This window comes from Tamandua tetradactyla, chromosome 5, assembly GCF_023851605.1.
Source record: "Tamandua tetradactyla isolate mTamTet1 chromosome 5, mTamTet1.pri, whole genome shotgun sequence".
Taxonomy (NCBI): Eukaryota; Metazoa; Chordata; class Mammalia; order Pilosa; family Myrmecophagidae; genus Tamandua; species Tamandua tetradactyla.
In genome coordinates, this window is record NC_135331.1 from 192,755,116 (window position 1) to 192,768,054 (window position 12,939).

At 49.2% G+C, this 12,939-nt stretch overlaps 1 protein-coding gene across 8 annotated transcripts in view; it reads left to right on the plus strand.

Annotated features, from left to right (window-relative positions):
• AKAP7 (A-kinase anchoring protein 7) overlaps nucleotides 1-12,939 on the plus strand; it is a 162,959-nt gene that overhangs the window by 58,534 nt on the left and 91,486 nt on the right. For all 8 annotated transcript variants that reach the window (XR_013176455.1, XR_013176456.1, XR_013176454.1 and 5 more), the window contains one exon: nucleotides 5,832-5,944. Coding sequence is in view for 2 of the 8 variants with exons in the window: in XM_077162903.1 (XP_077019018.1) it covers nucleotides 5,832-5,944 (113 nt within the window). In the remaining 6 variants the exon portion in view is untranslated. The remainder of the gene's footprint in view (nucleotides 1-5,831; nucleotides 5,945-12,939) is intronic.

Sequence of the window (12,939 nt, forward strand, 5' to 3'; positions counted from 1 at the left end):
GTTTTCACAATCTCAATTTTATTTATTTCTGCTCTAATCTTCATTATGTTTTCCCTGCTGTTGTTTCTCTAGTTCTTCCTGGTGAATAGTTAATTCCTCAATTTTTGCTCTTTTTTTTTTTTTAATGTTTTTTGTTAAATGTAACATATACAAAGAAAAGAAAAAAAATAGTGATTCTCAAAGTACACTTCAATAAGTAGAAACAAAATAGATTTCAGAGTTTGTTATGGGTCAACATTCCACTATTTTAGATGTTTCTTTCTAACTGCTCCAAAACACTGGAGGTTAGAGGAAATACATTTTTTTCTTTGAAAAATAGCATATATACTAAAAAGCAATACATTTCAAAGCACATTATGACAGTTAGTTGTAGAACAGATTTCAAAGTTTGACAGGGGTTACAATTCCATGATTCTAGGTTTTTACTTCTAGCTGTTCTAAGATACTGGAAACTAAAAGAAATAATTCAGCAGTCATACTTGTTTGTTAACCATGACCTTCTCTGTATAACTCCACCATCGCCTTTGATTTTTCTCCCACTGTTTTGGGGTATTTGGGCTATGCCCATTCTAACTTTTTCATGTGGGAAGGGGTAATTATAATATTATAACTAGCTGATGTTCTGGAGAGGCTGGCCCCTCTGCATTTCAGGACTTACCTGGTCCAGGGACCTGTCTGGAGGTTGTAGGCTTTTGGAAAGATACTCTAGTGCCTGGAACCCTTCTAGACTTTTATATAATGCCCTAGGTGTTCTTCAGGATTGGCAGGAATAGTTTTGGTTGGGGTTGGCAAGCTATGATGGGTAGCAATGTCTAACTGACACTTGCATAAAAGTGACCTCCAGTGTAGCCTCTAGACTCTATTTGAACTCTCTCAACCACTGATACCTTATTTTTTACACTTCTTTTCCCCATTTTGGTCAGGATGGAATTGTTGATCCCACAGTGCCAGATCTGGATTCAGCCCTGGCAATCATCTCCCACATCACCAGGGAGACTTTCACCCCTTGATGTCATGTCCCACATAGGAGGGAGGCCAATGATTTCTCTTGCAGCGTTGGGCTTAGAGAGACTGAGGCCACATCTGAGCAACAAAGAGGTCCTCCAGAAGTAACTCTTAGGCATGCCTATAGGTGTTCTAAGCTTCTCCACTACCTACATAAGCTTCACAAGAGTAAGCCTCATGATCAAGGGCATGGCTTATTGATTTGGGTGTCCCTAAAGTTTGACACAGTATCAGGGGTTTCCCCCATGGTAAAGTTTAATAGTTCCATATTTTTTCTCCCATCCCTCAAGGGACCTCACCACTACTTTTAAATTATCTGATTAATACACTCTGGGATTTATCCAGGCATTACGTTAAGTAATACAGGATTCAAGTCCTTCATTTCTATTCTGGACTCCCTGTATTTGGGTGTTTGAATGATCTATCCAGACAAATTGAATTAGATTATGTGCTACAGAAAATTTTCATTCTGGACAAAATAAACCTTTCTTTCTTTGATGTTACCTCATGTATTTTGAGAGCACTCTGGCTCAGTACATAAATATTTATGATTTTTGAGTCTTGTTGAATTATCCCTTTTATTAATACATAGTGTCCTTCTTTGTCTTTTTAATTGTTTTATATTTGAAGTCTAATTTTTCTGATATTAGTATAGCAATCCCTGTTCTTTTCTGGTTGTTGTTTGTATGAAACATCTTTTCCCAACCTTTCACTTTCAACCTGTTTTTGTCCTTGGATCTGAAATGAGTCTATAGACAGCATAGAGATGAGTCCTGTTTTTTATTTCATTCTGCCAGTCTTAGTCTTTTGATTGGGGAGTTTAATCCATTAACATTAATGTTATTACTGTAAAGGCAGTATTTTCTTATAACATTTTGTCTTTTGGATTGTATATGTCATATCTAATTTTTTCTCTTTTTACCTTTACTGATAGTCTTCATTTCTATACTCATTGTTTGTCTCAAAATATTTTAATCTCCCTCTCATTTATGAAGGAGAGTTTTGCCAGATAGAGAATTCTTGCTTGGTGGTTTTTTTCTTTCAGTATCTTAAATATATCATACCACTGCCTTCTTGTCTCCATGATTTCAGCTGATAAATCCACACATAGTCTTACAAAGCTTCCCTTGTATGTGATAGATTACTTTTCTCTTGCTGCCTTCAGAATTCTCTCTTTATCTTTGACATTTGTCAATCATATTAATAAGTATCTATTCAGATCTGTTGTGTTTGGGGTAGGTACACTGTGCTTCTCAAATCTGTAATTTAATGTCTTTCATAACAGATGGAAAATTGCAGTGATTATTTCCTCCATTAGACTTTCTACCTCTTTTCTCTTCTCTTCTCCTTCTGGGACACCCACAACATGTCTATTCATGTGTTTCGTGTTGTCATCAATTCCCCGAGACCCTGCTCCTATCTTCCCATTCTTTTCCCTCTCTGTCCTTTTGTGTGTTGGATTTCAGACGTCATGTCCTCTAGTTTACTGATCCTTTCTCCTGCTTCTTCAGATCTGCTGTTGTAGGTCTCTATTGTGGTTTTCATCTTTTTTATTGTGCCTTTCATTCCCATAAGTTCTGTGATTTATTTTTTCAAATTTTTGAATTCTTTTTTCTGTTTACTCAATGTCTTACTTATATCCCTCATGTGTTTTGCCATAACTTCCTTCAATTTGTTGATTTGATTTAGCATGTTTGTTTGAATATCTTTAATTTGTTGTTTCAGCTTGTCACAGAGGTCATAGGTAGTGTACGGTAGCTGATAGCAGTGGAGGTTCTGCTGAGAAGTCAGAGGCTCCTTGGCTGATGACATGATGGCAAGGAGGCCAGGGTACGGGAGGGCTTTGCAGTCTCTTTGAGGAGTTCAGACTCACTGTGGGAGATGGGGGCCTTGAGGGAGGCAGTACAGCGATTAGAAGCCACGATTCAGGAGGAGCATTTCACTGTATTGATGAGTGACCTGTGGTTTCATTTTTCAATTTTGGATAATTGTTAATCTAGTTGATATTCAAGAGTGACCATTTTAAAAAGATTTTTTTTGTTTGCAAAGGTTCACTATTAGCAATGAAAAGAGAGAGGCAAAAGAACAGAGTGGGGAAAAGAGGGAGAGAGGGATTATAAATAAAATATGTACTTTGCTGATATTTGGAAAATAAAGAAGAGTCAAAAATAAAATGAAAGTTTAACTATGACTATATCCTCTAGAGATGACCGCAGTTAAATATTTTATACAGAAGCTTCCAGACCTTATTAAATATATAAATATACATTTTTTCATAGATCAGTGAGTTCATAAATTTATAAACTGAAAGGATTGTGGATATTAAGGATTATTAAGGTTGGTCCTTATATATGTGGTGGTAAAGTTCAGTATGGTATCAGCCAAAAATTTTTTTATTTATTAGATATTCCATTTTTTTTATTTGGTTTGTACAGTTTATTTGGAATAACAAATTCTGTGTTGAGAAAACATAGTGAACACCCAGCCCTAAGGGCTCCTCCAACCTTACCAGCAGTCTCTGAATTGAGGATTTTACTACAAAGCATTATATGCAGCAGCTTATTATCAAATGCCTGAACAGGGGAGCACAATAGTCCAGTGGACTAGCAGACATGCCTTGGAATTCTTCCTCTACCACTTCAGGCCTGGTGACCTGGAGGAAGTTCCTTGTCTCTGAATCTGTCTCTACCTAAAGGAGTTGGTACAATGATCATCTCTAATTCAGATAGAAATGCTGAGCGCAGACCTTGGCACGTAATAAATCCTTAATAGATGGTGGCTGCCCTTGTTTGACATCCAAGGAAGATGAGCCAAGTCAAGAACAGAGCCGAGCCCACGGTGCCTGGACCAGCTGACCCTCTGCAGGGGAACCGGGCACCAGAAAATTCCATGGGAGACGAGTCTGGGCAGTGCCCCGTAGAGCTCAGTCCATTGGTTGGGGCAAGTCGGACCACCTCGTGGCCAATTCAACACACATTTACAGGTGGTGACGGTTCAGCTTCAGAACTTTTCTGATCTGCATTTGCTCTAGTGAGCAAAGGTGAAAAGAATTCAGCGTCTTCACCCCCAGCAATTCTCTGATGGTTTTTGGAAAGCACCTGAGTGCTGGGGTCGTCTGGCAGGGGCAGAGGAGGTGCAGGAGGAGCTTGGGCTGCAGGTGGTTTCTGGGAACCCGGGTCCCCAGCTCCCACTCGTGGGTTTTCCCACGCATTGCTCACTGGCAGAGTCCTCCCCACTAGGAGAATGGTTCTTTTTTTTTTCACCAGAGTCACCTGCGTCTTTTTCTCTATAAGTCAAAACACGACCATTGCTGGACCAGGCAGGACTGATGGAAGGGTCCCAGGTGGGCCCAGGAGAACTGGAGGGCACAGGACCCCACTGAAGGGGCAGCTGCTTCTCAGCTCATACCACGTGATGGCGTTTGGGGGATATGGGCTCAGTATTGCTAAATCTCTATTTTCCCCTAGTGAAGTTGGAGGGTGTATTATGATATAAAATTTTGAACGTTGACTTTGCATTTCATTTATTTAAACATTGTCCCCAAACATATGTGTAGGATGCATTTGGTTTTTTGGGTTCTGCCCTGTAGTCTCTGGTATAACAGGACAGGCCTCATGGCACTCCAGCCTGACCCAAATGAAAACTAATGAAGTCAGGAGAGAAACTTCCCTCCTCTATCTTCCAAACGTGTTAGTGGCTTCTGTTTGGAAACTTGCCCAGTGCCAGTAAAGCTTATAAACTCCTTAGGAGGCTTTCACAAAGCCTTATTGAATGAGTAGAAGAAATGCATAAATTTACATATGTTTATGATTTTATATGAATAGGGTTATATTGCATGTGCTATTCTCCAATTTCACTCAACAATAGGGACATCAAAAATCTAACCGTATTCCACTCTAATCCCCTATAATCTCATTTTAACTTGATTACATCTGCAAGATCTGATTTTCAAATAAAGATATTGGGGCTTAGGATTTCAAAATATCTTTTTAAAATACAAATTTGTATTGAGAAATCTCCACACACATAAATCCACCCACATTACGCAGTCAATGGCTCACGATACCACCCCATAGTTGTGCAGTCCTCACCACAATCATTTTTTAGAATATTTGCATCACTCTTAGTCATGCCCAGACCAGCTTCATTCATATCTCTAGGCAAATCTTGATCACTTTTTCTGCTTTTTTTTTTTTTAACAGTTACTGAAGGAGGTAGTGCTGCGTTTCATAGCTCCAGTGTTCTAAGTCTGAGTCTCAGGTGTCACACTAATACCCTCACACCTCACGTCCTCTCCTAAAGCAAGTCCTGCTGGTTCTGCCTCCAAGACGTCCCCCGCGCGTGCACAGCCTCTGCACAGGAAGCCAGGCTCCCCACGTGGAGCAGCGCGAGGGGCGAGGGGCTGGTCTCCCGCGTCCTCATTTACTTCCCTGCGGAACCCTGTCCCCGCAGCAGCCACAGGGAATGCGAAAACATGCACCAGGTCATGTCACAACGCGACTCAATCTTCCAATATTCCCTTAGCGACCTCCTGGCCCGCTGTCACGCCCCGCTGCAGCCCAGTCTCCCCGCGCCTAGATATTCCATTTTTAAATTATTGCTTTTGAGTCCATAACTCAAAGTTTGACAGCATGGAAATTTAGCTGTCATATAGTGTTTGTTACATGTTTTATACTTTTCCCCTCTCTCTCTCTCTTTAAATAATGTATCAAACATGTATATAAAGTAGTTTCTATTGCAAAGAAGTTTATTTTTTGAAATGGCATTTTTGTGATTAAAGACAACTACATTGCAGTAGCACCTTTGTTTCTTTTTATTTTCTTCAGAGGCTGCAAAGAGGACATTTCAACAAAAGGGCATCTTGGCTGGAGAAAGCAGAAGTTTCAGGCCTCATCTGACCTTCATGAAGTTGTCCAAAGCGCGGGGGCTCCATAAGCAGGTGAGCCCGGCTCTCATTAGGCTGCGGGTCGGGCGCCGTGGGTGGACATCGCAGTGGGCTCCATGTGGGCCACGTGGTCCTTGGCATGCCGAGCGGCTTCGACTCCTCCTTCTGTCCCTGGGCCCTCCCGACTCCTGACCCCCGGTTCCCAGGGCACCAGGAGGGCTCCAGTGCCCTGTGGGGGCCGTTGCGACTCAGCGCGCCTTGATGCTGTGCCCCCTGCCGAGGCACCCCGACCCCCGTGTGCCCTCCCCGTTCCTCTGCCCTGTCTCCTGCCCCCCAGTAGCCGTGGCTACCCCTGGGCCGCGTCTGGCTGCTCCTTCGCTGTGGTCACTGCCTTCTGCCGGCCTTCCCTGTAGCTGTGGCACCCTAGTGCTGTGCCCGCATCTAGCTCTGCACGGTGGGAGAGCCCCCTGCTCCTCTTCGTTGTGGCTCTCTCTGGGTCCCCAAGGAGCACCTTGCTTTCTCAGCAGCAGTCTCCATGAGCGTTTGGAGCAAGTGTTCCAGGCACTGGGCAGGATGGCAAGCGAGGAACCCCACCCCAGGGCCAAGCCCAGTGGCCTGCTCCCTGCACGGTCAGTGACAAGGCTCAGGACGTGCCTGTCACCTCCCACCTTAGGTGAATGTTGCCCTCCCAGGCCACCCCTCCCCCGCAGAGCCCAACCACCTCTTTGGCTCCAGGGGGTTTCTCCTGGATTCCCAAGGGTCCTGGCCTCCCCCACAGCCCATTGTCCTCCTGTGGGGCGGCTCTGTGGTGGCCAGCTCTGAGCTGCCAGGGCTGGGAGATGGTCTGGAGGCTGTACCCACCCCTGCACCCACCCCTGCACTGGGACACGATCTGCAGGCTGCACCCACCCCTGCACCCACCCCTGCACTGGGACACGGTCTGCAGGCTGCACCCACCCCTGCACTGGGACACGGTCTGCAGGCTGCACCTACCCCTGCACCCACCCCTGCACTGGGAGATGGGCTGCAGGCTGCACCCACCCCTGCACCCACCCCTGCACTGGGACATGGTCTGCAGGCTGCACCCACCCCTGCACTGGGACACGATCTGCAGGCTGCACCCACCCCTGCACCCACCCCTGCACCCACCCCTGCACTGGGACATGGTCTGCAGGCTGCACCCACCCCTGCACTGGGACACGATCTGCAGGCTGCACCCACCCCTGCACCCACCCCTGCACTGGGACATGGTCTGCAGGCTGCACCCACCCCTGCACTGGGACACGGTCTGCAGGCTGCACCCACCCCTGCACTGGGACATGGGCTGCAGGCTGCACCCACCCCCTGCTCTCCATCCACCTCTGCTGCAGTGAAGGTGGATTCGCAGCTCTAGAAGTGAAGGTCATGCTTATTAGTAAGGAGACCTTTTTCTAATTTTGGCATGTTTTGTGTTTACTGTCTCTATGCTCAGAAAGACTTTTTGGTCCTTAACACATGGGTTTTGATGATGTACCATCCTCTGATTACGAACTTTCTAAAGTCTGTTGTGAAAGATGTCCTCTGCTGCCGAGTTCACTCAAGCAACTGTTCAAACAGGGTCAGAAGGGGCAGTGGGAGACTGAGAACAAACACAGCACAGAGTTTAAGAGAAAGTGGGGGCTGGGCGGGTCATTGCCTGACTCAGCTCAATGACAGTGACCACGAGAAGCCAGCGCAAGTTCATTTTACACTGTTTGACAGCAGAAGTCTAGAGAAGGCAGGGCAGTATATGAGGTGGTGCCTGACGTGATGGATAGGGACACAGAATGTTCTTGAGAACAGAGTGAACTTTAACTGGCCTGCTTGAAGCTGCAGAGGCAGAGCTTCCCCACAGTAGGTCCGGATTAGATAAGGCGCAGCCCAGGCCGGGCCTCATCCCACTGGAGCCCAGGGGCCGTGCCTCCCCAGTCACTCTGATGGCCTTGCGGGCAGTCAGAGGCCTGCTGCCTGGAAACCCTGACCTGGGCCCCAGACTCCAGAAGGTACCTGTTCTTCTCCAAGTGAAAAAGTGATTATCTTGCATGCTTTTTGTTGTGTTTAACATAAACATAACATATGTTTATTTTAATATTTCCAGAATATTAAGAAAAATGGTAATTTATGTAAGTAGTCAGTTCTGAGAGCTGGAGCGATAATTTACACGTCTGTGTCCTGACAGTCACGTCTTTACTCGCTGTCTTTCTTGTTGTGCTTCCGTGTGGCTGCCGTCTTGCCCAGCGGTTTCACGCTTAGACCCAGAATGACAGACGAGCAGTGAGGCAGGCCCCGTTTCAAAATGCCTTTTTCCTCTTTGCAATATTAAGTTTGAAATGAGAAATCCCAAGGTCGTTGATCGCAGGAGAGACTGGTCTAGTCTCTGTATGTCACCATCTCAGGCCATACTTCCATGATTTGTTGGCAGTTAATTTCCCGGAATCTCAGAACTGGACCCTTCATTTTCATGTGGGGTCTGAGACTTCGGAGGGTGAAGTGACTTAAGCGAGGCCTCATCTGCCTTAGTTGTAGGGCCTGTCTCCATCTCTCCTCCTCCTCATGCTTCCCTCCACTGCCTAACTCCACTCATTCGCATCAATTTCTCTGTGTGAGAACCTGCCTGGCCCAAACCATATAAATCCAACCAGTATTTACTGAGGCCCTACTATGTGCTGGGTGCCGGGTGCTGGGCGTAGAGTGGTAAGCAAAATAGAAGCAGTCTCTGCCAAATGATGCATCGAATCTAAATCAGATTGCATTTTGTTTAGGCTAAAGTTTCTTTAGAAACTTTTGTATCTTACTATATTTAAGAAAGACAAATAAGAATGGTTTTCTTCTGCCTTTCAGAAGAACTCCTTTCATACATGATGACAGTCAGTGTTTCTGACACTTACGGTCTTACGAGACTCCAGAGTCTTCTGGGTGCTGCTGAAACTGCAGGTTTCCACGTCTGCCTTCAGGTCTGGAGCGGGACGTAGGAGGTTGGCTTTTGGTGCTTATTAAGTGAGTGGCCAGGGGTTGTGGTCCAGGTGGCCTGTTAGAGCGTGTGCTTGGAGACCCCAGCTGGAATATAGACGGCATCCGTCTCCTTAGGTGGCACATCACTGCCTCATCTGTGAAAGGGAAACCAATGTGAAAATGACACGTTAAATGCTTCATTGATTGACCTTTTCGTGATTGGTGGTATAGAATATAGATTGTTTGAAAGCATCACTCTCTTTCTTCTCAGCTTTTGGCTTCCCTGTTTCTCCTCTGTTAGCAGTAGGTCTCCTCTAGGCTCAGACTCTGGGTCGTCCTGTGTGAAGGGCGCGGTCTTCAGGGAAGGCTGCTATGGGCGTGCGGCTGGCCTCCGTGCTGCCACGGCTGGGAGTGAAACGTAGGGTGAGAGAGACGAGCGAGGTGAAGGTTTGCCTCACTAAAAGCACTTAATTTTTGTTTTTATTTTAATTATGAAAGCATTATGTGAATGTATGTTCACTGTAACAACTAAAATCCGTATAAACCTACAGAGTAAATATTCAGTTTCTTCTCCATCACCACCCTGGTAAACCTCTCGTCCCAGTGCAGTTTCTCAGTTGTAACTACGGCTAGTGTGTCCTTCCAGACCTTTTCCTATGCATGGCACACACACACAGCACGCACATGCACACCCACAACACACACATATGAACACACACCCACAGCACACACATACACCCACAACACACACATACACACACCCACAACACACACATATACACACACATATGACACACACATATACACACATACACACAACACACATGCATACAGTTTAAGACAAATAGGATCATTCTCTGTATATTATTTGGTGTGTCATTGTTTAAAAGCTCCCCCATGGGTGAATATTGGGCTGGTTTCTGTTTCTTTGCTACCAGAAAAAAAGCCGCAGTGCATATCCTTGTCCGTTTTGGTGGGGGGGGGGCGTGAGGGAGACGGTCAGGACAGCTGAGGAGAGGTCCTCACGGTGGGATTCCCAGTCGAAGGACGCTGTCCATTACAACGCTGCTGTGGCCGGCCTCTTAAACGATGGTGCCGGTTCGTGCCCCAGTCCCTGTGGTGAGAGGCGCAGGTGTTGGGGTGACCCTGTGCTGGAAGGACTCTCAGTGGCACGGATGGTGCTTACACCCTTTTAGCTGTGAATTACGTAGTTCACAGAAAAAGGATCAACGTATTCAGACCCTTTAACTAAGGCGTCCTTGCTGCTGAGGTCGTCCTTAAGGAATAAGTCAAAAGAGGAGAGTCTTTATGCAGAAAAAATGTTTCCTGCAGCATTCTCTAGAATGGGGCAAATTAGAAGTAACTTCCACCTCCGTGGTTAATCATATGTTAATCGTAGCAATAGTTTACACAGCTATTAAAATGGGTACTTACGAGGACTGTGTAAAACTATAAAAAAGGCAAACACATTGTAGAATGTATGCTATGACTGTGGCTGTAAAAGCAGCTTCCCTGCACAACACTGTAGCGCATTGCAGTGGTTTCTGGGGTGAAGTCGGTGGATGGACCCGACCTGAGTGCCGCTCAGCATAGGACCCCCACCCTGTGCTGGCTGAGTTCCGAGGGGGCTGCCTGGGTGAAGTGTGCATGGAAGGGTGCACTGCTCCCTGGCATCCTGGGGAAGCTGCTGGGCTCCGGAAACCTGCAGGTGCTCTGGGGTCTAGGGGGTGTCCCTGTCATCTATGGTGTGGACGGTCTGCATGAAGCTGGGCCCCAGTCAGTGCTCACCGTGTCCCCTCACCCTGCCGCACGATGCGCCTGATGCCATTTTGCCTAGCATCTTGGTGAACCACCCAGATCCCATGGATGACTGTGGGGGCATCAAGTCCTGTGGTCCGCTGTGGGGGCATCAGATTCCATGGTCTGCTGTGGGGGCATCAAATCCCCTGGTCTGCTGTGGGGGCATAAGGTCCCGTGGTCCACCGTGGGGGCATCAGGTCCCGTGATCCACTGTGGGAGCATCAGGTCCCGTGGTCCGCTGTGGGGACATCAGATCCTGTGTTCCCTCTGGGGGCATCAGGTCCCCTGGTCCGCTGTGGAGGTGTCAGGTCCTGTGGTCCGCTGTGGGGTCACCAGGTCCCCTGGTCTGCTGTGGGGTCACCAGGTCCCCTGGTCCGCTGTGGGGGCATCAGGTCCCCTGGTCCGCTGTGGGGGCATCAGATCCCCTGGTCTGCTGTGGGGGCATCAGATCCCCTAGTCAACTGTGGGGGCATCAGGTCCCGTGGTCCACTGTGGGGACATCAGATCCCGTGTTCCCTCTGGGGGCATCAGGTCCCGTGGTCTGCTGTGGGGGCATCAGATCCCCTGGTCCACTGTGGGGGCATCAGGTCCCGTGGTCCGCTGTGGGGGCATCAGGTCCCCTGGTCCGCTGTGGAGGCGTCAGGTCCCGTGGTCTGCTGTGGAGGCATCAGGTCCCCTGGTCCACTGTGGGGGCATCAGGTCCCGTGGTCTGCTGTGGGGGCATCAGGTCCCCTGGTCCGCTGTGGAGGCGTCAGGTCCCGTGGTCTGCTGTGGAGGCATCAGGTCCCCTGGTCCACTGTGGGGGCATCAGGTCCCGTGGTCTGCTGTGGGGGCATCAGGTCCCCTGGTCCGCTGTGGAGGTGTCAGGTCCCGTGGTCTGCTGTGGAGGTGTCAGATCCCGTGGTCTGCTGTGGGGGCATCAGGTCCCCTGGTCTGCTGTGGAGGTGTCAGGTCCCGTGGTCCGCTGTGAGGGCATCAGGTCCCGTGGTCCGCTGTGGGGGCATCAGGTCCCGTGGTCCGCTGTGGGGGCATCAGGTCCCGTGGTCCGCTGTGGAGGTGTCAGGTCCCGTGGTCCGCTGTGGGGGCATCAGGTCCCGTGGTCCGCTGTGGGGGCATCAGGTCCCGTGGTCCGCTGTGGAGGTGTCAGGTCCCATGGTCCGCTATGAGGGCATCAGGTCCCGTGGTCCGCTGTGGGGGCATCAGGTCCCGTGGTCCGCTGTGGAGGTGTCAGGTCCCGTGGTCCGCTGTGGGGGCATCAGGTCCCCTGGTCTGCTGTGAAGGTGTCAGGTCCTGTGGTCTGCTGTGGGGGCATCAGGTCCCCTGGTCTGCTGTGGAGGTGTCAGGTCCTGTGGTCTGCTGTGGAGGTGTCAGATCCCGTGGTCTGCTGTGGGGGCATCAGGTCCCCTGGTCTGCTGTGGAGGTGTCAGGTCCTGTGACCTGCTGTGGAGGCATCAGGTCCCGTGGTCCGCTGTGGAGGTGTCAGGTCCCGTGGTCCGCTGTGGGGGCATCAGGTCCCCTGGTCTGCTGTGAAGGTGTCAGATCCCGTGGTCTGCTGTGGGGGCATCAGGTCCCCTGATCCTCTGTGGGGGCATCAGATCCCCTGGTCTGCTGTGGAGGTGTCAGGTCCCGTGGTCCGCTGTGGGGGCATCAGGTCCCCTGGTCTGCTGTGAAGGTGTCAGATCCCGTGGTCTGCTGTGGGGGCATCAGGTCCCCTGATCCTCTGTGGGGGCATCAGATCCCCTGGTCTGCTGTGGAGGTGTCAGGTCCCGTGGTCCGCTGTGGGGGCATCAGGTCCCGTGGTCCGCTGTGGAGGTGTCAGGTCCCATGGTCCGCTGTGGGGGCATCAGGTCCCGTGGTCCGCTGTGGAGGTGTCAGGTCCTGTGGTCCGCTGCGGCAGGTGATGATGCATGGTGAGAAGGGTCTGTGCCGGGTGGAGGAGAGAATTCAATCGTTACTGTCCATGGGAGGGTTTTCTGTGGTGCCACCTGAACTGATCTTTTTTCACCAGCTAGTCCCTGGCGTTGTTTTATGCAGTGAGCACCTGAAAAACCATGATCCATCCGGGCCCAGGGTCCTGCCGTGGTGTGGGCAGTTGGACGGGGTGGGCTGTGGAGCATGGAATGAGGTTTTCTGTTGAGAGTGGTGTGTGTGTGAGAGGGGCAGTGAGGGCAGGGGACAGAAGGCAGCGGGAGGGGACAAGCAGACTGTGAGAAAAGAATGTGGGAAGAGAAGCAAGTAATAGACATAGACGCACAGGGTGAGCTGTGAAACGCCACAGG